Raw genomic sequence first — 25,694 nt, 5'->3', positions numbered from 1 at the left:
ACAAACACCTCGACAACGACATTATTCATACACTCACATACGGAGCAATTTGTTCGTTTGCATATTTGATTTGTGTTTGTTTGTGTGCTCAATTTATATGGCATTGAGAACTTTAGCCTATTTGACATGACCATAAATACATTTTCATGCCAAATATATATATATATATATACAAACATATGCGTAGAAGTGTGTGTCTGCGCGCGACACACACACACACACACAAACAGACTCGTAAATATGCCAAAACGGACGTGTAATTAAATTTATGTACTATATGCACTGGGCTATCTACAAGTGCGTTTGAGTGTGTGCTATAAAAAATTGTTGTTGCCAACTGACATACTTTAATCTAATGCCCGAAAACAATTTTCGCATTTATAGGTAAATGCGAATAAAAGCAAAAAGATTTGCAGTCAAAAAACGAGCGCCAGCTTACAAAACTGTCAGAAAAACCCAACTAAGTATGTTGTCGATAATTGTGCTCGACTACCAAATACCGTGTAGATAATGCAACATGCACAGAGACATAGCAAAGGATCTAAATGTTCCATTAATTTTAGTTGCAATCCAAGCACTTGCTACCAAATACCAAGAACTTTCTGCTTTGCTGAAGCCAACAAACTTAATTTTCCCAGAATCAATGAATGGAAGACTGAAAGGATGTTATTTGCTGGAACTACCTTAAAAGATTAGTTTATAATTAAAATGGGGCATAATATACTTCGTAGAAATATGCAAAATACACTTTAACTGAAACTGAGAAAACTGTGTGGCATTAATATTATGTATATATATGTACATTTTCTTTTTATAAGGTACGCCCAGCTCAAAGCCGACATTAAATATGTATAATATTTTCTGTCATTTTATGTGAAAAGTTATTCAAACACTTAAATCCCACTGCCCGTTACGAACATTTGCACAGAGTGCACATAACCTTCTTACAAATTTGAGAGCAGGGTATCATTACGAGATTCGTATGAAAGCTGGTAATCCAACTGGCAAAATACTTATATGCACTTATGTTTTTTGTTTTGCAAATTTAATTTGTTGTCAAAATTTCAATACACACTGTCAATAACTAAATTGGGATTTATAAAGATTTGCACGCACACATATTCCATAGAGATTTTCACTGAAAATTGATTAATTCCATCGTATCAAGAGCAAACGGACGTTTGTGACAAACAAACTCAATCCTTTCTATTTTTAAATTTTAATTTAATATTTTAATTTAATATTTGCATATTTGACTAGCTAAAAGATTGTGCGAAATTTTTAGATTTTTCCGCTAACAATCTCATCATCAAAACCATTTGTGGCACTGATTAAAAAGCTAGACAAATATTTTGCACGCGAAAAATATTTTACCTTTACTTTCTGTTCGAAAACTGAATTTTGATGGGACAAAGAAGTTTAGCAAGATTCTATTTTCGAAAGGTTGTGGCACAAGGTGTCAAGGGTCAAGACCCGCCATGGCTGAGAAAGTGCCTGAAAAATCATCTAGAATGTGCTCTAAAGTTTCTTCGCTCTCACAGTCTGATCCTTCAGCGACTTATTAGAGTATCAGCCCGTCGGATCGAATCAACAACTGTTCTTCATTTCAACACAAGCTGAAAACAATTTAATTGCATTTTGCCAAAATTGTTGCCGAAATAGACAGCCTAATTAAATGTCAAATATTTTAACAATTTACCCAACTAAACCAATCAGAGATGCAGCTGACACTTACTTAAGATTTCACTTAAAGAGACTTTCAGTTGCGTAAACAATGGAAACACATTTAAGCAGCCACAATGGTTGAATGATTGGCCAAATTAACTATTCGGCGTATGACCTTTGGCATAATCAGAGTGAAAACAATCAAAGTGTCCAAAATGCCAGGCCACAAATTGCTAATGGGATGATAATTTCGCATAGAATGCTGGCCTATTATCTGGCAGCATCTATGTAAATAAGCAATTTGTTTAGATGCCGATGCGGTTAAACCAACTGCAAATGTTAAGAGTCGCAGTAGATGGATACACACGGCGGGTTCCCGGCGGTCCAGTGCAGGCGGTCTACCTTACCTTGATTATATTGATGCATTTCTACATCATTAAGTCGGGCGCCTAAGCGCCATTAGCAGTCATGTCAATATGTGTGTGTGTGTGTGTGTGTGTGTGTGCGTGCCAGCTTGCCACAAGCTAAAGACATTTGGCCCAAAGCAGTGAAAGTCGTCAGAGCAGCGTGTGTATAGATGTAGGTGTATGTGTGTGTAGGTATTAAGTTGTGTGTGCGTATATTTGAGCATCACTTCCGGTTGAGTGCACCAACACATAGACAAACAAGTGGAGCCAGTGGTGTCGAAGTAAACTCATTTGCCCGCCTAATGGCAAATCAATGCGCCGTCCAGTGTCCCACTGTGTCCCATTGTGTCCAAGCTGTGCTCCACCAACAGGCATCATCAGCATCACGTTTGTTTCCAGCTGGAGATGGTCACGTGCCTTGACATTCAGTTCGTGCGGTTCCTCGACCTGCCTCAAAAGCACGTAAAATAAAGATGTCTCCCAAATATTGGCCCAGATCTGAATATTGCATGCTAATCTTGTGTCCATCTTTTAAGCAAAGTCCAATCGAATGTATCCACCAAATATTCAAGAATCTCTTCTGAATCCAAAACAAAAATCAAAAAAAAGTCTCTTTTGGACTTGCAGTCGTGCTCGTGCCAGGCCGCGCCTCGAAAACGATTCCCGCGGTAATCTTTGCTCCCAGAAATGTGTTGATGACACTTGAATGAGTTTTGACCTTTTGTCAGTGTAGTTCTTTCGCCGGCGCCTAACGCTAAATTGAGCGTATTATTTATACATAAGAAATCAACTGACCATAAGCTTTTATATAAGTAGTATTAGCTAATCGGCAGCAGCGCGGCGGTTTATGAACTCCCAGCGAGTGCGTCACGAATCTGGCTTGGATTTAAGGCAAGGGTATTTGGGTAGTTAGTTAACTCAACACTAATTGTAACCCTTGGCACAGCGTCACATTAAATTCCAATTACACGACAAAGTTGTTGCGTTAATGGCAAACTTAATGCATTTGCAGCGGGTGGGCGGGTTTGGTGGAGTACCAGGTGTATACTTTAATGTCTTATGGGCGTGGCCAAGCGACACATTATGCACACCTTTTATATGTACATGTGAATATATGTGTGTATATATGCATATATATACTTTGTTTATGTATTTATCGTATAAAGTGCGAATTTGTACATGAATTTGTGATAACACCCAGCCGAGACGATGTCTGTGTGTGTGAGTGTGTGTGTGTGAGTGGATGAGTAACTTAATCGTTTAAGTCAAGTGAGCTTTAAGCGATGTCGCTGCATGTTGATGTTGTTGATATAAATAATATACATTAGGCATTTGCTGGTTACACTTAGTAACTAAACTTATGACTAGCTTACAACTAGCAGCCACATTTGGATTGGTGTGTCAATTGGATGCGGCCCGTTGTCAGGGTTTCTGTGTCCAGGCATTTGTCCTTATCATGGCAGGCCGCTGTGCTCGGATATTCTATCAGTGGGTGGTCTTTCATTTGGATTTGATTGCTTAGCCGTTGCGAATTCGAGTAAACTAAAGTAAAACCTGTTTAATTAACATCACAATGGTTTCAATTTTTGCTTCCTTGCTGGCTGAGCGGGCTTCAGTAACAGCACCAGCGCGATCTTTCCACCTGTCCTAGCGCAATGTGCTCAATGGCCCACGAAGGCGTCTCCAGGCGTCCCTCGCCCGTCGGCTTAACATCCTGCCCGTCGACTGGTATGCCTATGTGCACATAGGGCAACCGAAATGCGGAGCTATCCAGATTGCGTGCCGCCAAAGCAGTCGCTGTATAGCTGAAGGCAGTGTTGCTGTTGGTGTAGAACAGAGAGTCCGATGACTCAAAGGAGCGCAACGAATGGCTCTTGCCCTCATCGGCTAGCCGCACCAGGCCCAGTGCCGTCGAGAGGAATACCTGCTCCAGTCCTTGATCCGTTTCGGTGGATGTCTCAAAATAGGTTGCGCCAATGGAAATGGCAAACAAATGGGCCTCATCGCGGGAAACGGCACGCTGTGACTGCATATCCATTTTATTGCCGACCAGCGTCAGTATCATCGGATCCTGGACATTGCGATGCAGCTCCTGTATCCATGACTTGATTTCGGTGAATGTTTTATATTGTGTCAGATCGAAAACCAATATGGCAGCATTCGCATTGCGATAATACATGGGTGCAACGGCCCTGAAACGTTCCTGGCCGGCGGTATCCCAGATCTGCAAGTATTGACATTGTAGACATGGTACAGGATTGATGAGCACTCAATCAACTGGACAGCAGCAGAGCTCAATTGGACCATACACTCAGCATTCAGCACTCCACATTCCACACTCCACACTCCACACACAAGACGACGGGAACTTTAATTGAGCCATTCTGCGTTTATTTTGCAATTTCGGTCTTTATGCTTTTGCTTTCCCACAATAATAACAATCATATTGTGCTGCTCATCTTTATGGTGCACAATTCAAATGTCCATAAAAAGTTTTTTGGGGCAACGACATGTCCAGTGCACAGCAAGACAAAGGGCTAAGAATCTGTGCACGGAGCGCCAGCGAAAACTATTTGCCATAATATGCTCCCGTATAGTGTGGTCCTCATATATATATATATATATATATATACGTGTATATACACATGGTATATAAAAACGAAATCGAAATCGCGCCAGAGAATATACGAGCTGCCATTGTGAAGGGGGCGGCAGGCAACCCTAGCTTATGGGGGAAGCGACTTTAGCTTATCAATAAACTATAAAAAATAAAAAGCGGAAAGCTCACGCGTCCATCCAAAAAGTAAAGGCAAATAAACACAAAAGTGCAGTGGACGCAAAAAAATTCTAAAAAAAAAAATAATCAAATAAAACAAGTGAAAGTGCTCAAGTTGGGTGTGTCCGACTAAGGATTGCCCTGATCCCAAACATTCGAGCATTCACTCAAATGTGCTTCTTCATCACTTAGCCCCTTACTTGCGGAAATGCGTTCTTAAAGAACTTTGGAGTTTATCGTACGATCCTAATCAAATTTTCAGGTATTAATTATAGCATCCAAAGGTGCGCATATACCAAAGCCCAAGGCTATAGCTTTGAAATAAGGAAGACTGGAATAGGTTTCCATAAAGTCTAATAGTCCAGATCTATGTTTAGTAATCTAATCCTACAATCTAGACCACATACATCTTTTAATTACCATAGAAAAACCCTTTTTAAAATTCTGAAATATTTTTGACTTTAAACGAACTTAATTTAAATCTGTCCAACTATTGCTAAGTTTCCAACTTGCAGTCTATAACATTTATGGTCTCTGAGATAATATGGAAAGGACATAATGGCTCGCCTATTGATGCTGACTAAGAATATATACTTAACATATATATAAATAAATAAATATATATATATATATATACAATAATTTCTTTAACCACTTTTTACTGCCCATTTTCAGTGGTTATAGGGTATGGTAAAATTAAAATAAAAAAAAAAATGTCCATGCTATAACAAAATGAAATCTAAACCAACTCCCACGGGCAGCAAATGCTCAGATAAGCCGCAGTCCATGGATTACTAGGCAACAGGGCGTGGCTGACAAATGGAACGGCAGTTGTTGTACTCACTTGTAATTTGATTTTAACATCATCCAGAATGATGTTGCAGGTAAAGAAAGAGACGGCTATCGTCGGCTCCTCGGTGCGATGCAGCGCGTTCTTAATGTACTTGATGACTAAACGAGATTTTCCGACGCCTGAAAATAGAAACGATTTTCCAATTGCATTAGCGTACTACAGAAACAAGAGCTTCAAACAAACGGCTTATATATCAGAGACGAATGCAAACACAGAGAATGCGATTGCTGAAGGACCTGCTAACGGTAATAAAGCGAAAGGACTAGAAGCAAAGTTAACAATTTTGTCATTTTTCAGCAAATATACAAAGTAAATGTTCTTAAAAAGCTTTGAAAACGATTTGAAATGGAGCGGACGGTAAATAAATAAGTTTCATACAAATGATTTCCGCCAATTTACCACTGTTGCGGGTGGAATATCACAAATCACATAATGAAACACGTTAATTCTAATGCAGACCTTTGAAAATAAGTTACAAGCAAATCGAAGAAATTTTGATTCTGCAAAAAGTGAAAAAGACACGTCTCAAATGATTTTTCACATAGATACTTAGAAATGAATTTGAGCACGAAACATTAAACACCAAATTTTTGAGCCCCATTTCCACTAAGGAGGCATGGATTTTCGAAAAAGTGTGAAACACCCCTCAAATGAATTTGAACAACGATCTTTGAAAATGATTTATGGGCCGAACGGATTATAAACAAAAGAGGTTGCGGGTGGAATTTCCCGAAACCCCGTCTTAACATGCACCTTCATCACCTTCATAAATTAACTACAGTGAAAATTTTAGCTTCCTAGCTCGCTCTTACGGTTTGGACTGTGCGTTGATCACCAATCAGTCAGTCAGTCAGTCAGTTTTATATATAGAGATTATGATATCATCTTATTTTCCGATATATATACACATATGTAAATGTAGTTCAACACATCTCGTCATATATGTATGTGCATACACACATAACAAACGTAAACTTTAAGGTTCATTCTATAAGTAGATAAAAATGAATGACCGAATTAACGGTAAGCTTTTCACGCAGAATCATCCCGACTGCACAATACTCTGCAGTAGCCGTTACGCTACACAGACTATCGTGGCAAATAATCTTAACTTTTTATGTGAACTCTATGAAATTAATTGTGTGCAAGAACTAACGTTAGAAATTCTAGCGTTCCTACGGAGAAGCTCGATGCTCAAAACTAATCGCCCATACACTCTTCTACTCTGTGAAATCAGTGTAAAGTACATATGTACATATATGTACGTGTACCTTGTTACAGTTAGAGAGAAGGAAATAAATAGGCAAAATACTTACATACAAATCTGATACATAAACAAAGTGGGCCCAATAAACAAAAGGTGTCGCTGAAAAGCGGCTAATTGTAAACACGCGATAAGAAAATGGACACTGCGCTACATACATACATACATATATATGTTCATACATATACATACATACATACATGTGTAGTCTTAAATTTATTTGCGAGCATACAATGCTTTGTTGTTTTCTTTATATTTTGTACTTTATGTGAAAATCCCCATAAGACGACTCGATATCGCCGCTGACTCATCTTATAGAAAATAAAAAGAACAGATTAAGCAAACAGAACGCGTATTATTTAAAACTGAGCGTGGACAATGTCGTCGTACGATATGAGCACGCACACAACTGCAGCTACACACAACATGCTCATGCACATACATATATATAGATATGTGTGCGTGTGTGTGTGTGTGTGTGTTATGCACATGTGGTTCAAATTCATAGGCTTTTGCTGACCTTGCAAAACAACCTAACTGTAATTACGAATGGGCGCAAAGCAATCAAGAAAGAACCACAAATTCGAATTCGAAGTTTAAATACCCTTGCGGGCGATTTGACTGAGAAACAAACAAATAAAATCAGACAAACGGAAATGCCTATTAAGAATATAAAAACATATACAAAGAGCAGCAGAGTCTATAGAGTATAAAGGTAAAGAGAACGCATTTGCCATAGGATTCAACGTACGCTAATTGAATGGTCGGCAAATTGAACGAGCCGTCGATGTGACCTGGCCCAATATTTCGGGACAACTCCCCCGCACGGTTCTTATCGAATCGAGCGCGAAACTGAGCTCAGCTGCTGATCAGCTCTGCGATTGCTGAAATTGTTGCAAATTACGTGCTATTCGGGTGAGCTACTTCTACAACAGCCTTGAGGATAAGGTTCAAAGACATTAAGATTCGATTCTATGAGTTTGAATTGCATTTTCTGCTTACCTCGCGAGCCTAGCACAACAACTTTGCCCTCTATTCCGCGCATCTTGTTGGCAATTGGGGCAATCAGTTGAACGGCATGTCAGAGTTTGTGTGTGTGTGTGTGTGAAATAAATGTAGCTTCTGTGTGGCGCTGAATTCTTGAAGTTGCTTCTTGATATTGTTTATATTGCCGTTGCGCTTGTGTAGTATTTAATGACACAGTGCATATTTGCAGGTGGTCCGCGACAAACGTTATAACAAAGTGTGCCTCTGTTGTCCGCTGGCGCTGATTTATTATCGAGGCTGGCGAAACGAGACACTCCCAAGGCGTTTACCTACTTACGGGATGTTATTTACCACTGCGCTTATTACTTGTTGCAAATATTATTAAGATAAGCCTGTGTTTTTTTTTTGTTTTCCTTCATTTAGTCGATTCATTCGATACATCGATGTCTTAACAGCTGTGTGTTGTCGACATTTATGAATTCTATTATTAACAGCTGTTAAACCAGGGCTGCATACGTACGCAATAACATTGCGCCAAAATAAATTACAATATATCATGCATATAGAATCCGTGCGTCCAAAATGATTTAAAAACATAAAACACTGCAATATTTCACATTTCAGATTTGCTTTTTTCTTGCGATTTTGTAGATGCGCCAAATGTTAGCCTGCTGCCATAGCGGCTGCGGCAATAGCGGCTGCGGCCAAAACGACTGTGGCCATATCGGCCATTCTTGCTATTGATATTGACGCGTTACTGTGGTTTGCGTTTGATAACTAACAGATCAACATATTGCGAAAGCATTTTAAGTTAACTAAATTGTTTAACTTGATTCTTATTAGAGCACATATTTTCTTATTTAATAAAACTACGCGTTAGACTTGCCGAACTATTTCCATCACTATGTCCGAATATCGCAAGCAATTGTATCGTATGCTATAGTTATCGATATATCGGTATAATATCAACACTGAAGAGCCGCCGCCAAATTCTTGCAGGCAGATGTTCACGCACGCAATATACGGATTGCTAAATTATTACTTTTTATCAACTTAAATTATTAATTCGGTGTTTAAATATGAAGTCAATTTAAGCGCAACACTAGCCAGCGCCACAAGCAACTTGCACATTGCAGTAGTTGAGTAAGTTACTGCAGCAACTGCGCCAAATGTGCGCGCGTTTTTTTTGCTTGGTGCCGTCGCATCGTCTTGTAAAAAAAAAAAGTGCCACATTTCAAAAGGTAAACGCAATACCTAATCCCGTTCGCTAGGCTTAAGATAAAGCTTATAGAACTTGTGCAAACAATCACGCCTGCATGATATTCCATTTTCCACTAGGCCACGCCCAGGGGCGTGCGACCTAAGCGTGCCTGTACCAAAAATATCCAACTCAATAATTCTTAAGTTATTAACATGTGTGTAATTTACGAACTGAATGTAATTCATGGTATTTTAGTTGAACGGTTGAAGAATGGCAGCAATAAACTCCAATACGGTGCATAAGATCAACAACAGCTACGATTCGGAGCCATCCACGGGCAGCGGGGTGAGGCGGGCTAATGCAAATCAAAGTGAAAGTGAAAATTCATTCATAAACATTTGTTTACTTTCGCAGTCTTCGCTCAGTGAACACAATGAGGGCCAAATATCTGACGAGGAGAACATGAATCTACCATATCTGCTAAAGCCAAAAACACTGAGCACTGACAATGCCACCAAATCGAGCGCCCCGGGGGGCAGCCAGGAGACGCAATTTCGTGGTTTCGGCGACAGTCCGTATGGCCAGGTGAATAAACAGCTATACGGCTCGCAGCTGCAGCATCTGAAGCTGCCGGAACCGGAACCGCCTGCCAAGCACCGATCCCCGGGCATGGTCGTCTTTCCCAGGTTCTATGAGAGCGTCTTGGAGGAAGACAGTTGCAATGCTGTCGATATGCCGCCGGCCGCAATAGCTGCAGCCATAGCAAAACCAAACACAGACAACTTGTCCTTTGATGGCAAAATCAAAAGTCTGACTGAGGCGCCCAGCAGCTCACGGCTGCCCACTGTGCCGGAAAGTGCGCCAGAACAGCAGCAGCAGCTGTCAGAATCATATATTATATTCAAAAAAATGAACAACGAACGCTCGCCTGATCTATTTGCCGAGAGCGATGATGAGGAGGAGAACGGCGACAACCAAACCGATAAGGGACTGGGCACAACGCTTGAGGACCTGCCCGAGGTGCTGGAGGAGAGTCAATGCGTTAGCGAGGCGCCAGCTCCGAGTCACAATACCAGCGCACGTTACTCTCTGACAGCGCCCACGGAATCCAGTTTCGTGGACGAGCACACGCTGGACACGCAGCTAACCGGCAGCGATACTCGCACGCATTTCATCGAGAATTGTCGGCGGGAGCGTGAGCTCTATCGTCGCATCAGGCGCTGTTTGCAGGGTGTGCGCCCGCCGCCCACAGTGACCACGCCCGACATCGATGTCATCAGCACCGTGGTGAACATGAAGGAGAATGTGCTCAATTTCCTAACTTCGCCGTCCAGCATTGAGGACAGTGGCATCTGTGCCACGCCCTCGCTTTTCAAGCCCACGCACAGCCTGGCCGAAGCGCAGGGCATGAGCTGGCGCGAGGTGCTCGGCGTGCGCCAGCATGGACTAAGGTAAGAGGCGAACAAACGATTCCACTTGCTGTTCACAAATAAAACCGACTCCCTTCCAGCTACAACTTAAACAAGGCGGCCGAACAAAATGAATACCTCAGTCTGTCCGTGGTGGAGCGTTATGTGGGCGCAGAAACGGCCACGTCCTATGTGCGCTCGCCGTCGAGTGCCAAGAAGCGCAACATGCGCATGAAGTGAGTAGAGCAGTGATTACCCGTTGAAATGGACATTAATTGAACAAATTATGCTCTACAGAATGCTAACGAAATCCCCAGGAAATCGGCTCAGTCACTTGGCCAAACGGCGTGCCATATTTTCATCGGCAAATCTGGCTACAAACTCCAACAAACTGAACAGTTCCATGGGCCCGCAGATACTACTCGATAAAAAGTAAGTATTTTCCGTTTGTTGCTGCGTTGTCAACTACAGTGAACCCTCGATTTATTTAACAGAAAAGAGCGCAACAAACGAAAAGCAACACCGAAACGCAAAACGCCGGGTAGCAAAAAAAAATGTAAGTTTCTCAAAGTAATATACTTTATTATAGATAAAAATATTTATAAGTAATATCTTTTAACACCAACTCGATCTCCCCACCAAAATAACAATTTACCATATATTCCATTTATTTTGGGCTTAAGTATTTGGAAGCGGGGAACTTTAATTGAAGACATTAAATTTGGCAAGCAATCTACTTAAGTTAACATTATAATTGGTAAAAGGAAATGATTTTTGATATAAACTCAGATTTGACAGCGATTGATAAAAAGAGAAAAGATATTTGAAAAAAATAATGAGAACCTTCCGGTATTGTTGAATCTGTTGCCGTTTGCATTATTTATATATTCATCAACTTTGCATTCTTAAAGCTCGGAAAACACCGTCCTCCTCGGCTCGCAAGCGCCTCTTTCGCACCGATCTCATCAAGCCGGGTCCGTCGCGCGAAACATCGAAACGCGCGCTGTTCCAAAGCCCGGCCAAGTCGCTGCAACAGCAGCAGCAGCAGAAACTCATGCCGCCCAAGCCGCTCTTCAAGCCAGAGATAGCCAATCGCGTGGAGAAATCGAAGCGTGCGCTCTTCTCACCCGACAACGGCAGCCAGTCAAGCGCTGCGTGTGCCACCAGCGTTAGCAGCCAGCTGGAGAAGCTGCTCAAGCGCAAACGCAACGCTCACGACGACGAAGACGCCGCCGAGCTGGCCAGCCAGAGCAGCAAACTGTTCCGTGCCGGCGGCGCAGGCGGCAGCGGTCTAACGCCGCGCGCCCTCAAGATAAAGAGTCAGAGCTTTTGCATTGGAGCTGGTTCCTCCACAGCAGGTCAATACATGGCGGTCGCCAGCGTGCAGCAGCCCAGCTTCGCCGGCGGCGCCAGTCGACTAAGCCTCGGTCTGAGCGGCAGCAGCAGCAATTTGGCCGCAGGCAGCAAAACGCCAGCCGGCAGCAAATTGTTGCGCGCCCATTCAGAAATGAGTACCACGCCGCAAAGCGCCATGACGGATAATCAGCGCAAGGTGAGGCATTAACATATTAAAAAAGATTAGCTTTTGCAGCTATCTAAACTGAAAATTTTTTCCGCGCAGAAACTGCTGTGGGCCGTGTCGCAGGCGCTGCAGGACAGAAAAATATCGGTCAAGCACGAGAATTTCCGACAGCATGCGGCGGATTTGGCGCGCATTGTCAAGCGCATCTTTCAGGAGTTCCATCAGGGGCACACGACAAGCAACAGCGAGACCTTGCTACGGTTGGTATTGCATTACGTTTTCCTTTAACATTGTATGCTCACGAGCCGCATGTCTCTGCAGCCTGGCCAAGAAGTATGCCTTCAGCGTGATAGCCGGCAAGCAGCCGGATGACATCTACTTGCAGGCGCGCATCCAAGAGAGCGAAGCGAAACGACAGTCCAATACGCGCCTGTCGGGCTACATTGGAGCCGAGGAATTTGCGCAACGCAAGCTACTCTTATCGCAAAGCTCCACGCAGTCGCTGTCGCAGGTGTCGTTGACGCGCAGCAAGGCTGACGGTTCCATGCTGAACTTATTCGGCAGCGAGAACTCTATGGACTCGTTCGGCTTCAGTCAAACGAGCCAGAGCAACGGCGCCTCCAATCCGGCTACGCAGTCCAGTTTCATGGAACGCATCTCGGAGGATCTCTTCTCTAAGCAGCAGCAGCTGCCCATACAGGCCAATCCTTCGTTGCAGAATAGTTCATCCAAAAGCAATTTGGGCGGCCTGGCGTTGCGCGAGAACGTGCACTGCGAACAGCGTCGCTCAGCGCAAAAGAACTTCACCGGCAAGGATCAGCGCAATATCAGTCCCTATTTTGGTGGCGGCAACAGCAACGGTTCGGCACGCAAGTTCCAAGCGAACGCAGCCTCCAGTGGCGGCGACTCGGGCGCCAAGGCGAAGCGTCAGATTACCTTCGATAGCTAAAATTTTAATCAAAACTATTTATTTTCACAAAGTGTGTTGTTCCATATTGCTTGGATTGTTTTCTAGCCAAATTTATTTAAAAGCCGCGAAACTACAACTACAGAGACAGACGACTACGTACGTAGACGCATATCCAAATGAAAGGCAATATTTTTCGCGGAAGTAAATGAGCTTAAATGAGAAATGTAACTAAACGAGATAGCTACGTATAAATATGTATAAGAATAAGCTTTTATTCGGCTAACGCCTGGTTACGAATAAATGAAATATGAATTGTAAACAATGTAAACTCGGAATAGTATAAAATAAAAAGGATCAACTTAATAGTAGCCGCTGCGATTGATATAGCGCCGGATTAGCGTGAATGAGACAATGTGAAAGACCAATGCGACCACCAAAAGGCTAGCACAGTCCAGCCAGAAGGTGTAGTCGGCGGTGCGAAAGGACGCCTGCTGCAGTACCTCCAAGCCAGTCTGGACGCACGGATGCTCATCGTTGACGGGACAAGCTGTCGACGGAGAAACGTAAGAAAGGTAAGCAACAGAATATGCTATTTCGAAAAGTATCTAAATAATCAAAATATTTTTAATTCCGTAGCTGATGACGACCCTCGAGAGGAGTCGAAAAGTGAGATTAATTGTGTTCAGGATCCAAACGGGGCTCAGCAAATCTTATAGAAGTGGCAAACATTTCACCAAAATCCAACTATAATTAACTATTTTAAAATGTCATCTCACACTCACCAATGTTGTCTATGTCAATCCAAAAGTTGTACATCAGCGCCTCGTTGGAGTAGAAGAAGAGCGAGAAATATTTGAGCAATGGCACCGAGTCCACATTCATGTAGGTGCCGCCAAAAATGAGAAAGATCAGATCAAAGGGCGCCGCACACTCCGATGCCATTTTGTCCGTCTCAAAAAGGCTGGAGAGGAATACACCATAACCGACGGCGGCAATGGCAGAGAGACTCATAAGAAAGCCCATGGTTATATAGAGCAGAAAGCCGCGCGTATAATAAATCGAGGCGTAGATCACCGACAGAAACATGTAGCCCTTGAAGAAGGCAACCGGCACAAAGGACAGCACCAGGGCCACATAATAGGCGGACAGGCTGTAGGTGCCCTCGCCCACTTCGCGTCTTATGATGGGCAGGGCGGCGGGAAAGATGTACGTTACGCCGTAGCTAAACGTAAAGATCATCTCGTTGCTGAGCATAAATATGGAGCCGCCCACATCCTGGACGGTGCGCTGCGTCAGCCCGCCCACGCCGGAGTACATCAGAGAGAGCGTTACGGCGGTGGTCATGAAGAAGCCAAATCCAATGAGGCCGCTCCGAATGTTGCGCAGATCCTCGGTCATGAAGCGTATGACCAGCAGATACACCTGGTATATCCAGCGTATCTTCTTGAAGTTCTGGACATGCTTCATGTAATCTCCACTATAATTGCGAGCCAGCAACCAGCTGCCGCTATAGAGTCCGTCCGTCTCATGCTCGTATTTGGCACGCAGCAGCTCGCCCGCATTTTTAGAGCCTTGGCCATCGGCGAGGGTCTTCAGATAGAAGTCGGCCGGATTGCAGTTCTTTGGCTGCATAAAGCCCATGCTGGAGGGCAGAAGATGAAGTACATGTGTGTTATTCTCGACTGATCGACCAGGAGATACCCTACATACAGGTACCTACAACTTTTACTTAGTTATAGTATATATATTATTGATCCTTATCAACAGGCGAGTCGCTTTGTCGGTCTGCTTCTAATCGAACTAGTCCCTCAGTTTTAAATCTATTGGCAAGAAGTTTTGGGTTGGAACCAGAATATTAACTTCTTGTATGTGCAACTCATAGAAGGCGATATTTTCGACCCCATAAAATATATATATTCGTCTGATATAGCCAAGTCCATCCGTCTGTCTGTTAGTTTCTATGCGAACTCGTTTCTTACTTTACATAAGTGCGTCTTTCTGCGATAAGTCGTACATGGATCAGGCCACTATATCATATAGCTACCAAAGGAACAATCGGCTTTTCAAGATATTTTCATCAAACTCAGCAAAGCCGTAAGCCTTATGTCTACAAGGGTATTTAATCCCCAGCGTGGCGAAGATAGGAATTCTTTCTGCTTTTTTTCATATCTATGTCTATGTAAACACACACGCTAAGCGTGCTTTCCTTGGGAAGAAACTATATTAAATAACTTTTGTTAACCTTTCACAATATGTAGATAAAACGCGTGATAAAAATAGCTTTTCATGCTTTTCCTAATGTCTAGAGAGATAAAGTTGTCCAAATAAACACTGATATTTTTATACCCTACAAAGTATTTAAAAGTACAGCCGACCCGAGGTCATGTTCATCTCGCGAACTGGCAGCTTTGATTTTGTGATGTCAACTTTGATCGTTTGGCCAAGCACATATGCCCTGATTTGATATAGGAGCCACTTCACAGAGCTAACCAGACACCGACTGGTGGACATGGCTGGACTCCTACCTGCCTGAAAGGACGTTGACAGTTGTCGGGCAAGAGCGTGCGCCTCTCTTTGGCTCCTACCCAGCTCTGTAAAACTAGATTCCATTTTCTAATGGATCTATCAGATTTCTATATATTGCACCTTGTTTCGCTGTGCAGCGTAAGGTGGACATCCAATAGAGTCGAGGACACAACTCGACGACACTTACTCTGTAAAGAACTTGGCCGCCTGTTCGGTGCGTCCCTGGTAGACAATGCGGCCGCCGTCCATGAGAATGATGTGGGTGAAGAGCTCGAAGATGTCGGATGTTGGCTGATGAATGGAGCAGATGGCCGCCTTCTTTTGCGTACCGTTGGGACTGTTGTTGAGCACGCCCAGCGTGGGTAGCTCCTTCATGGCCTGCAGCAGGCTCTCGTGCGAGTTGTCCACAATTTCCATTTCAATGGAATTGCTGCCCGAGCTGCCGTTGTCACTGGGCGTCGCGAACGAGTCCTCGCCGTAAACCTGGGTCAGCGAGTGCTTGGCTATGCGCCGCCTGGTGCACAGATGTCGCAGCGTCTTGATGACCGTGTACGCACTGAAGCTATCCAGGCCGGTGGTTGGTTCGTCGCAAAAGAGAAAGATGGGATCTGTGATCAGCTCCTCGGCCAGGCTGAGTCGCTTGCGCTCGCCGCCAGACAGCTGCTGGATGCGTGTGTGTGCCGCATCCCGCAGCCCCACCGCCAGCAGCAGATCCGAGACGCGCTGCCGCTTCTCCGACTTGGTCGTTCGACGATGCATCTTGAAGTGGGACTAGATGGGAAGACGCACACCCGCTGCTGTTCAAAACGGTTAGCCAAGATATTTGGGTATGGACCTACCATGAAGTAGAGATGCTCGTAGGCGGTAAAGGTTTTCACATTGATCTCAAACTGCGGCAGAAAACTGGAGATGCGTGTCATCTGATCCCGTTCCATGGCCATGCCGTTTAAAACCACATCTCCGGTCAGGTTACCGCGCAGCCGTTGCGAAATCGCTGCCAACAGTGTGGTTTTGCCGGCGCCCGAACCGCCCAGTATGGCGATGAGGTCGCCCGTTTTCAGGTGACCGCTGACTGCAGATTAACCACACCCACAATTATTTCGAATGGGTCTGTGTGAACGAGTCTTACCGTCATGGAGAATGCGCAGCTCCCGCTGCTTGCGGCACTCGTTCCAAAAACTGTAATTGCTTTGCTCCTGCGCGGGCACATAATAGTTGAGCTGTTTCCACTCGAGGCACAGGCTGCCCTGTGCGTCGCCCTCGTCCATTGGCATTGCGCCGAGTTCAATGTACTCCCAAAATTTTAAGGTACAATTATGAATTTTCGTACAGGTTGCCGCAGCATCCGCGCTTATCCAAGCGCTTATCACTCAGCCACTTTGTCTCTTATCTTATCGGCTGCTCTATTGGTATTTGCATTTTTCAGGCAGCTCCGCACGTTCCATTCACTAACTTTCTACACGGCCACACACACACACAGGTGACTGACGCGGCCGGGGGGAGAAACCTTAAATCTGTGCCGGCGCCCGAGAGAGAAACGATTGGAAGACCGAGAGACAACCGTTCGCGGCAAAGACCACACGTCAACTGTGCCACGGCGTCGACGGCGATGTCATTTTCTACCCCCAGCAGCCCCCAACGTGGGTAACATTAAACTTTTGACCGCGTTTCGGTTTAACCATCCAATTGTCGCTTATCAATGCTCGACCTGAGGGAAGACCGCTCTCCGTATATACCCCATATATTGTCTGGCCGTACGTAGACAACGCCATCCCATTTATTTTCAATTGGAATCATGTCACTTCTCCAAAGGCCAGCTAACCGACAAAGCACACTGGAGGTGCACTCAGAGCAGACGATGATGTCAGGTAGTTGGCGGCGGCGGGCATTGGACCTTAAGATTTCTGATTAGAAAGGCTCTGGGAACGTGATCAAAGAGTGGCAGCAGCTAATCCTTAATTATGCGCCTTCATTTTTGGTTAGCTATTTGGTGGAGCTTGGAGCTTGATGAAAGAGTGGCAACTGTTCACCCTCTACCCTCGCTTCTCTTGTTGATTAAATTGATTCTTGGTACTTGTTCTTTGCGTCCTACATACCAAAACTTTAATCCAAACCTGGTTTCGAGGATGTCTGGAACTAGACTAGAACTAGAACAAGCCAATCACAAAGGCAGCCAGTAAGTTAGAACCAGTGACTTTTCTTACTCAGAGTCTTGCTATTCGTTTCCTTTTTACTTTAATGAGTCTTTCTGATTGAAAATGAGCTGGGCACAAGAGCCAAAAGCTTTAGTCCGTGCTTTGATTTCCTCAAATTTTGACCGTGTTGCAGAAATCTTTTCTATTAAATAGTTGAATATGCCGTCTATGGAATAAACGGCAACTATCTCATTTAATCTACAATTCTTGTTGTGCTCTTGACCCGGACTAAACCGAAAGCCAAATCCAGCTATGTCGCAGTTCTGATACCCTAACTTTTACAATTAATAGCCCAAGTTGAGAGCACAGATGACATCTTCAGAAGCATTTTCCAAAAGTAATTAAACTTTATTCGCGAAACGCTGGAGATTTCAATAGTATATGCTCAGCACCTTGTGGAATGGAATGTACTCCAATTCGGCGGCATGGGCGCGTCTGTAGTCCCACAGATATTGATCGATGAGTATGGAATTGACATTGCGCACATCTATGGCTGGATGTTTCTGCTTTAGGATCTCCAGTACTGCGTCCTTGACCTGTTCGATTATGTAAATGGAGGCGCCACGAATCTCCACCTCCATGGCATCGCCGTTCTGCAATATGGTGTCTTTCTGCAGCAGCTCCAGCAGCTCGGGTGTGTACTGCAGGCTGCCAAAGTGCACCAGGACCTGTGGAATGCGATAGTCCGCAAACATGGTGATCTTGTCGATGTCCTCAAAGTAGCCAAGTCCTTCGCCCCGATAACAGGACCACAGATCGCCGATGAGTATCTGTGCGCGCTTCAAAATGGACACACGTTCGCCGGCAAACTCCGCCTGATCCCGGAAACACGGAAATTCGTCCACAATCAGCTGCAGCAGAGCTACCGCCGAGTGGTTGGCCGCCTTGACCACATGCTCAAAGCTTCCCTGCCATTTACTTAGCAGGCGCTCCCCCACCTGATGCAGGCACTCCAGCCGCTGCTCGAGCAGCGGAATCTTTGTCTCCGCATCGTCGGGTCGGAATATGTTGGACAATGTGGACAGCTCCATTTTCGAGTAGAATTCGGGGTTCGTTATGTCCAGGCCATCGGCCATAGCCCGATTGATGGCAGCGCAGAGTGCAAAGTAGCCCGTATAACCGTTCACTTTGTACTTGGTGTAGTTATCTAAACAGATTGCGGATTATATACATATATGTTATATACTTTGTGCATTCCGCTTACGTGGCGTCCAGAAGCAAAAGTTGAGAGTGTCCACAACGAAAATCCAGTTGGCTGCGTGTCCATCGCTCGGCTTGGGATGCAGCTCATGTTGCGAGAAGTTGGCTACATCGATGCGTTTCGCTGCAGAATTCCAGAGATTGTAGCGGCCCGAGAGCACATGGTAAGCATATTAATTGTTGACTCACATATTAAGCCGCCAACAATCTCCTCGACCAGCCGGTCAACGCCGGCGGGCAGAACTTTTACATATTTCGCATGGCGCACAATGTGTTCACCAGATTCTCGGGGAGTTAGCGCGGCGCACATTTTGGAAAGCGTTCTTCTCAGCAGAATTGTTGGCATCGATATTTTAAGTTCTTGTGTGTGTAATCGAGATGATCTTTGTTTTCTTTTTTTTTTTTTTGGCAACGCGATACTATCGAAAATCGGCGAAAAGAAATTAGGGGAAATTATAATGACCCTGTTTCTAACAAGAACATATAAAATGCCTTAGACCGTGACGACAGGTAGCAAAGTCTTGTTTTTTCTTCGCTAACACTTTAACGACATGAAAGTTTTCGTTATAAGACTTGGTAATGCCCGAATACCTATTAACGAGACTTTGCTCTAATTTGGATTTTAATTTCTTCACGTAACCTATATATTTCAAATAAACCGCGTTGTTTCAATTGGACATGTTAAACAGGGAAAATGTTAAGTAGTACCCTGTTAAATTAGAAAAAATGCCGCTGTAAAACTCAATACGTACTGTTAACGTACACATAGTGTATTAAATGAAAAGCAGCAGTTGAATGCGATAGTTGGACAGTGTGACCCCAAGTAAAATATGTTGGCGCGAAATGCTCACTTTTTGAAATTGTGTACATAGGCAAGTCGCATAGCCAACTAACTCATTCCATTCATCAGCAGGTTAATTGTCATCCGAAAACCGTAGTAAGCTTCATATCCCTGCTTTATGACACGCGTAATTCGAGTCAAAATATGCAATTAAACAAAAACTTCTTGACTGTAAAAATATTTGCATAACTTGAGCAAACAAATGTCAGCGCGTCACGTCCCACGAAGACAATGGGCTAAGTTGTTGTTGAACTTGTCATTATAAGCACACACACACACAAACACACGCACAACTAACGAACAAGGGTTGTGCTGGTACTTTCTGCTAAAGTGTAGATTAATAGCCGAGCTGGGGGGTTGGGTTTTGCTTGTGGGGCTGGGGCTGGGGCTGGGGCTGGGGTCTCGGTGTCGCTCTGACAGAAATCAGCGCTCGTAAAATGTACGTAAAATTCATTAAGCGCAACAAAAGACGCCAACGCATAACAGGTTGCAGCCAAAAAGGGGCGTGCTCTGACTACTACACACACACACACCCGCGCACACCCTCGCGCACACACACAATCATTTAGACAAAGCCTTGCATAGCTGATAAGGCGCATCTCTCCTTGCGGCAGCGCGAGTCTGTCAAGTGGAGCTACATCCCGTCAAGCGCCACTGAGAGCAACTAATTTTTTTCTTCGCTTTTGTCATATCAAAGGATATGGGAGCTTTTGTGGCATTATTGTTGCACCAAGCCAGATCATCGTCATCATCATCATCATCATCATCATAATCATTATTATGCCTGGGCTCCTTCAGCTGTTGCGCAGCGAGCCGCAACCGCTCCTTAAGTGGCTCCGCCCCCTACATCTCCGCCCAGCCAAATTGTTTAAAGCATTCAAATTGCTCCTAGACCAGAACAAAATGCCCGCACAGAGAGCCGCGACCATGTTGATAGAGTGAGCCACGCATTACAACATGTTGTGGTCACCAGATGTGTGCTGTGTGCGTGCGGGGAGGGGGGGGGGGGCGTTGCCATGTGGGCATGTAATGAGTTTTACGCGGAACAGCCGCAGGTTACGCCCTGCATACACATACTGGCCATGACAATTTCGGTCGGCGCCCAATTTATGAAGCCGATAAGCTGCACAGGGTTTTTGTGCGCTAATGCCGGTAATTAACGTCTTTTGTAAACTGATTTCAGCGGCTGCATTGTTTTGGCTTTGTTCTCGTTCAGGTGCAAGTGCACAATATTGCGCCAGTTCCACATTGAACAGTTCGAAAGGTTATGTTTAATTAGCCATTAATCGGCCGTTGATATAAGATAAGAATAGCTAAACAATTGAATAAACAAATCAGATATTAATATGCATTGACAGTATGCCGATTAATTAAATTATGCAAACTTATGGTGGTCACACTTGCTATCAATCAGAGATGTGCATTAATCGGTACTTTATGCATTTGCAATCCAATAAGAATATTATAACATTTCCATTGTGGAGTGCTTAATATTAAAAATGATCAAACTTTTGCATGGTCTTAACCCAAATCTAAGACATTTCCAAGAATTAATATCTTACGGCAAGCTGCATTATTTTAACAACCGCTAAGATAGTGGTACATTTTTGGTACATTTGTTAGCACATATCGCATGACATGCCGCGCATCGCACTCTTCGTGTCACGATGCAAAAGCGCATATCTAGTCGTAACTCGATGCTTGCGCGCGTGTGCTTTGTCGTGTTTGTGCCGGTTCGGAAAAGTGTTTTTAAATAGTGAAATAATGTAAGATAAATATTGTAAATCTTAAGAATCGCGTGTGCAGTGCGTGTGTGTTTAAAAGTGCTTAAGGTTGTGCGTATAAAAGAACTGCTCCAGTGCATAAAATATGATCGGTAAGTTGCAAGAAAAAGAGTTTACCAACACACGCATACATGTGCCCGTACGTGTGTGTGTGTGTTCGATTTTGGCGCATAAAAACAGCTTGATTTGCGGTACATGTGCATGTGTGTGTACTCGATTTTTGCGCATTTTCCATTTGTGGTAAATACGCTTCAACTATTATTGCTAAATAAATAAAAAAAAAGCCGCCAGCCCTCAACTATCTAAACATTCAAATGCCTGAGAAAGTAATGCAATCGAAATTGAAACACATACAAAAAACTATTCAAAAGGAAAAAAAAAAAGATATGAACTGAAGAGCAGCATAAAATGCTCGGGGCAAAGCGCTTTCATGTCAACCATAAAAATAGCAGACGCATAAAAAATTAATAAGCAGTCATGGCAGCCACTAGCCACTGGCCACTGGCCACCATTGTCTTGTCTTGTCCTGTGTGTGGGGCACGCTCCACGAACCCTTCACCTGGCTGCCACAAGGCGACCGCTTAACGTAGCGAGACACATCATTAATGCATAATTCAAGCGTTTGGCAGTTTTGTGCTTTCAATATTCAATTTAAATGCCGCCCAAAGGGAAACAGTGTCCTGTACATTTTCTTATTGTGCACGCTTGTTTTTGTTTTCCATCATTCGATACTCTGTAGAAAAAAGGGTCAAGTAGTGTCGACAATCTACGCAGCACATAGCCAGGGTTGTACGCCCGTCGGCCATTACGTAATTTGTATACCATGCACATAACCAGGGCTGCAAAATCATATATTGTTTCGCTAGTTCAGTTCATGAGTTCCAAGTGGAACTTATTATGTTTGCATGGTTTTTTTTTTTCTTTGAGCTGAGTATAGGGTATAGCCTAGTTGGGCAGTCTTCTATTGCGATTAGTTTTCATGCTTCGCTTTCATGGTTTTGCTTATTTATTTGCTTTGTGTGGCGCTGATCACTTTGCCACTGCTGCAGCCCCCCTCTGCTGAGTGTACCTGCTGCATTATTCAGGCGATTCGATTTACAACAACACAAAATGCATGATAAACCGTTTCTAGACGTTCCGAGACAACGGCCATTGTCTCGGACCTGTCGTCGTCGTCGTCGTTCTCGTTTTAGCCGCGGGGGCGTTTATACTACATAGAAAAGCAGTAATCATAGCGGTTGGTGAGCTTGTTGGGTGGGAGGGAGGGAGGGGGGGGGCTGTTACGGTGGGCGTTATAGGATCGACTGGTAGCACTGCAGACACGCCTCCTGCTGTTGCATGCGTTAGTTGTTTATTAAATATAAATGATTGTCACTTGCGGCATGTTCTCAACGTGTCCTGGAACCAAACAAAATGTTGACGGCGATGATTGCTTGAATTTTATTGAGCAAGTGCCTCGAGGGGCTCACTTGCCAAGCTCAAGAATGCTGCTTATTGCGATTTCTTGTACTTGCATGTCGTCTTCTTGTTGATTTTACTGTTGTTCCTATCGAAGTGCATATACCCTGTAGCAATAACAAGCGTATCGATCTGGCCATGTTCTGTCTGTCTGCTAAGACATTCTATCCATTCCCTCAGCAGGTTTTTCAATTTATCGATAACTCGATTTCGCCAATCGATAAAAAGCGAATGTAAGATTAGCTTTTAAGAGTTATGCATTTGCGGGTCTCTCTTTTGATGGTTTTGTGTATAAAAGTATGTTCGAAGCCAGTTCGGCAGCTCGGCAGGGTAACTGCCAGTTGGGCACGCCCCTTTAGAGCACTCCCACATGTTTTTGTGCTGCAATTGCTTGCAATTTGGCGTACCCCTCAACTCAATGGGCTGCTGACACTTGGGCGCCACTTTGACAAGTCATGACATTGCAATTGTTATTGATACGAGTATTGGCCATTTGGCATTGGCTCGTCATACGAACTACTTATAAATACTTATAAACGCGATGTGCCATGTCCATGTGGAATACGTTCTGACGGTCAGACGTCAGCGTGCTCGTTAAAAGGGATTTTTGAAATGATTCGCCGGATATTGACCACAAAATGCCATTAAAAAATAATTACGAATTTTAATTGGCATTTAGTTGAGGCAAAAAATTAAGTGCCATCGAACATAAAAACTGCTTTTATTATTGATTACTTTAACGCTTTTAATTATCGGATACTATACACATATGTCTGTATATATGTATATGTACAATATATACAGTTTGGATACTTATGAAAATGATGTACAGTGAAACATCCATGTGTGGTACACTTTGCTTTGCAGAAGCTTATGTATTTTTATCATAGGGAATTTTAGGCGTTGGCAAACTGAGGGATTGTACTCACGTGCAGAAAGGAAAGCTCTTGTATCTGTGTTAATAAATTTGTTCTACATCTTATATATTTATTTTTTACAAGTTGCTTATAGAGAGTTTTAACTGTAGTCACAAATACATTTGCACCTTTCGGTTAGTGTGCGTGTCGCTTTGACACTTAAAAATCAATTAAACGTGGCGAGGTTATAGTAAAAATTGTTTTAGACAGCATTGAGTAATTAGCTCATAATTGTTGGCAGTCAAAAAAAAATATCTATTGATATGACATTTATCTGACATTTACAATGGACAATAGTTCCGAGGTCAGTTTAAAAGACAAATAAAGCAATTGAAGCACAAACATGAAATCTGGATTTATCTAAATTTTTCTTTAAAACCCCGAACGCAGTAAAATTAGGTAGAAAGGGTATAAGGGTTTTGCGTAAAAGTATGTAACAGGCAGAAGCAAGCAACACAGACTCCATAAAGTAAATATATTTCTGATCAACAGCCATTTCCGTCCATTTGTCCGTCCGTCCGTCCGTCCGTCTGTTCGTCCTTCTGTTTGTCCGTGAACGCGTCGATTTCAGAACCTACAAGACTTGGAGAGCGTATGTCCTTCTTTTCCTCGCCCGCGCAGTTCGAGCTGCTTTTAATTAATCGATTTACAAGCAATCGATAATAGTCGATATTAAAATTCTGTTTTTATAAGAAGCTTTTATTTTAAAGTTATTGAGACCACCGCCTCCACCTTATTGCTATAGATCAAATCAGGGTATCTCATTACAAATGGCGCCAAAATTAAACCTTGCGGGGTCCGATCTCTAAAATGCATGCTCATTATGCCGACGCTTAGCCCAGATGGAGATAAGATTTATCTTTATTTTTATACATATTTCCACTATTTTATTGGAGACAAAAAGCAATGAATCATAATTTAGCCCATGATTAATTATTTGTTTCCAAGTCGAAGTTGAACAGAAAATTCGCATCAATTTCTTGCTGGGCCAAAATTGTAAACTCGTGGAATATTTCTGGCTGGTTGCTGGTCTTGTAAATACAAATGTAACGTTTAATGGCACCACCTCTGTGACAGCTGCAATTGCAGGAGCTTATGTTGTGCCTCAAATTGTGTGGCAACATGGCAACCCTGGCCACCGTGCCACCGCTCGCGCTGTTTGTTCGCGTGCACAATTGTACACTAATTGTGGTATGTATTAAATAAACTACAATTGCAAATGGCGCATTGCATTTCAGCGTGTGGCAATTGTTGGGTGGTTTGGTTGAAGAGAGGGGTGGGGGTGGGGGGTCGTATAGTACCCACAAAGGACACTGCCACGTAGTTTGTTATTATTTGCAGTTGCATTACCCGGCAATTGTTATTGTTGCTGCGCTTCTGTTGAAATCGTACTTTGCATTTCTGCCGCCATTTCCGCTGCGGGCGCATTTTTCTCTATAATTGCAAATGGCAGCCAGTTGTTGGGCGCCATTGTATTGTTGCATGATGGCCACTCGGGGTATGCAACATGTAATGTGCGACAATTAAATCAAGTTTGTGGCAATATAAATATTTCGAAGATAGCAGCTAAAAGTCGCACAGTTAGTTGTTGCTTCTCAAATCATGTTGCAAGTGTCATGTGTGTATATGGCCATGCCATATGCCATAATCATATTTAAGAGTTTCCCAGAATATTCGTGCAACTGCAACCTGAATTGCAATTGCTGCTGCTGCTGGCCAGTTGGCTGGCGGCTTGTGTGTTGGCTCTTCTCGGCGGCTGTTTGGTTGGAAAACCACAAA

At 43.6% G+C, this 25,694-nt stretch overlaps 5 protein-coding genes across 6 annotated transcripts in view; 1 reads left to right on the top strand and 4 right to left on the bottom strand.

Annotated features, from left to right (window-relative positions):
- LOC6626961 (uncharacterized) overlaps positions 1-5,819 on the bottom strand; it is a 129,656-nt gene extending 123,837 nt beyond the window's left edge. Inside the window, exon 1 of the mRNA XM_015173579.3 lies at positions 5,693-5,819. The gene's annotated coding sequence lies outside the window, so the exon portion shown is untranslated. The remainder of the gene's footprint in view (positions 1-5,692) is intronic.
- On the bottom strand, positions 3,186-8,785 carry RabX1 (RAS oncogene family member RabX1). The gene is made up of 3 exons (XM_002050802.4): positions 7,968-8,785; positions 5,693-5,820; positions 3,186-4,296 (listed from the first exon to the last, which is right to left on the bottom strand). Exons 1-3 carry the CDS (start codon positions 8,008-8,010, stop codon positions 3,685-3,687), a joined length of 783 nt encoding a protein of 260 aa, XP_002050838.1. The 5' UTR covers positions 8,011-8,785; the 3' UTR covers positions 3,186-3,684.
- A 138-nt stretch (positions 8,786-8,923) lies between these two features.
- mi (minus) lies at positions 8,924-13,357 on the top strand. Of its 2 annotated transcripts, none has more exons than XM_002050803.4 (9): positions 8,924-9,095; positions 9,409-9,498; positions 9,568-10,604; positions 10,664-10,798; positions 10,860-10,994; positions 11,057-11,118; positions 11,474-12,114; positions 12,184-12,344; positions 12,406-13,357. In XM_002050803.4, exons 2-9 carry the CDS (start codon positions 9,424-9,426, stop codon positions 13,031-13,033), a joined length of 2,874 nt encoding a protein of 957 aa, XP_002050839.1. In that variant the 5' UTR covers positions 8,924-9,095; positions 9,409-9,423; the 3' UTR covers positions 13,034-13,357. The 2 variants fall into 2 exon arrangements, with proteins under 2 accessions (XP_002050839.1, XP_015030142.1); XM_015174656.3 differs by having other exon boundaries at positions 8,924-9,193.
- Positions 13,199-17,117, bottom strand: bw (brown). Its single transcript, XM_002050804.4, has 5 exons — positions 16,650-17,117; positions 16,360-16,592; positions 15,708-16,291; positions 13,777-14,636; positions 13,199-13,541 (listed from the first exon to the last, which is right to left on the bottom strand). The coding sequence occupies exons 1-5, from the start codon at positions 16,792-16,794 to the stop codon at positions 13,354-13,356; spliced, it is 2,010 nt and encodes a 669-aa protein (XP_002050840.1). The 5' UTR covers positions 16,795-17,117; the 3' UTR covers positions 13,199-13,353.
- A 925-nt stretch (positions 17,118-18,042) lies between these two features.
- Positions 18,043-19,287, bottom strand: LOC6626839 (queuosine 5'-phosphate N-glycosylase/hydrolase). The gene is made up of 3 exons (XM_002050805.4): positions 19,105-19,287; positions 18,920-19,039; positions 18,043-18,862 (listed from the first exon to the last, which is right to left on the bottom strand). The coding sequence occupies exons 1-3, from the start codon at positions 19,259-19,261 to the stop codon at positions 18,087-18,089; spliced, it is 1,053 nt and encodes a 350-aa protein (XP_002050841.2). The 5' UTR covers positions 19,262-19,287; the 3' UTR covers positions 18,043-18,086.
- Positions 19,288-25,694: the final 6,407 nt, after the last annotated feature.

Source organism: Drosophila virilis, chromosome 5, assembly GCF_030788295.1.
Source record: "Drosophila virilis strain 15010-1051.87 chromosome 5, Dvir_AGI_RSII-ME, whole genome shotgun sequence".
Lineage (NCBI taxonomy): Eukaryota > Metazoa > Arthropoda > Insecta > Diptera > Drosophilidae > Drosophila > Drosophila virilis.
Note: the sequence above shows the minus strand (reverse complement) of the source record. Positions and strands in the feature narration are given on the sequence as shown.

Excerpts from the sequence above, each read along its gene's own strand:
- RabX1 (XM_002050802.4), bottom strand. The coding sequence starts at position 8,010 with ATGCGCGGAATAGAGGGCAAAGTTGTTGTGCTAGGCTCGCGAG. Across the intron at positions 5,821-7,967 it reads TGTTGTGCTAGGCTCGCGAG|GCGTCGGAAAATCTCGTTTA; the intron begins GTAAGCAGAAAA and ends TTCTATTTTCAG. Across the intron at positions 4,297-5,692 it reads ATGTTAAAATCAAATTACAA|ATCTGGGATACCGCCGGCCA; the intron begins GTGAGTACAACA and ends CAATACTTGCAG.
- mi (XM_002050803.4), top strand. The coding sequence starts at position 9,424 with ATGGCAGCAATAAACTCCAATACGGTGCATAAGATCAACAACAGCTAC. Across the intron at positions 10,799-10,859 it reads AAGCGCAACATGCGCATGAA|AATGCTAACGAAATCCCCAG; the intron begins GTGAGTAGAGCA and ends TATGCTCTACAG. Across the intron at positions 11,119-11,473 it reads GCCGGGTAGCAAAAAAAAAT|CTCGGAAAACACCGTCCTCC; the intron begins GTAAGTTTCTCA and ends GCATTCTTAAAG.
- bw (XM_002050804.4), bottom strand. The coding sequence starts at position 16,794 with ATGCCAATGGACGAGGGCGACGCACAGGGCAGCCTGTGCCTCGAGTGG. Across the intron at positions 16,292-16,359 it reads ACGAGCATCTCTACTTCATG|TCCCACTTCAAGATGCATCG; the intron begins GTAGGTCCATAC and ends CTTCCCATCTAG. Across the intron at positions 13,542-13,776 it reads GATTGACATAGACAACATTG|CTTGTCCCGTCAACGATGAG; the intron begins GTGAGTGTGAGA and ends CTCCGTCGACAG.
- LOC6626839 (XM_002050805.4), bottom strand. The coding sequence starts at position 19,261 with ATGCCAACAATTCTGCTGAGAAGAACGCTTTCCAAAATGTGCGCCGCG. Across the intron at positions 19,040-19,104 it reads GATTGTTGGCGGCTTAATAT|CGAAACGCATCGATGTAGCC; the intron begins GTGAGTCAACAA and ends GGAATTCTGCAG. Across the intron at positions 18,863-18,919 it reads CTTTTGCTTCTGGACGCCAC|ATAACTACACCAAGTACAAA; the intron begins GTAAGCGGAATG and ends CAATCTGTTTAG.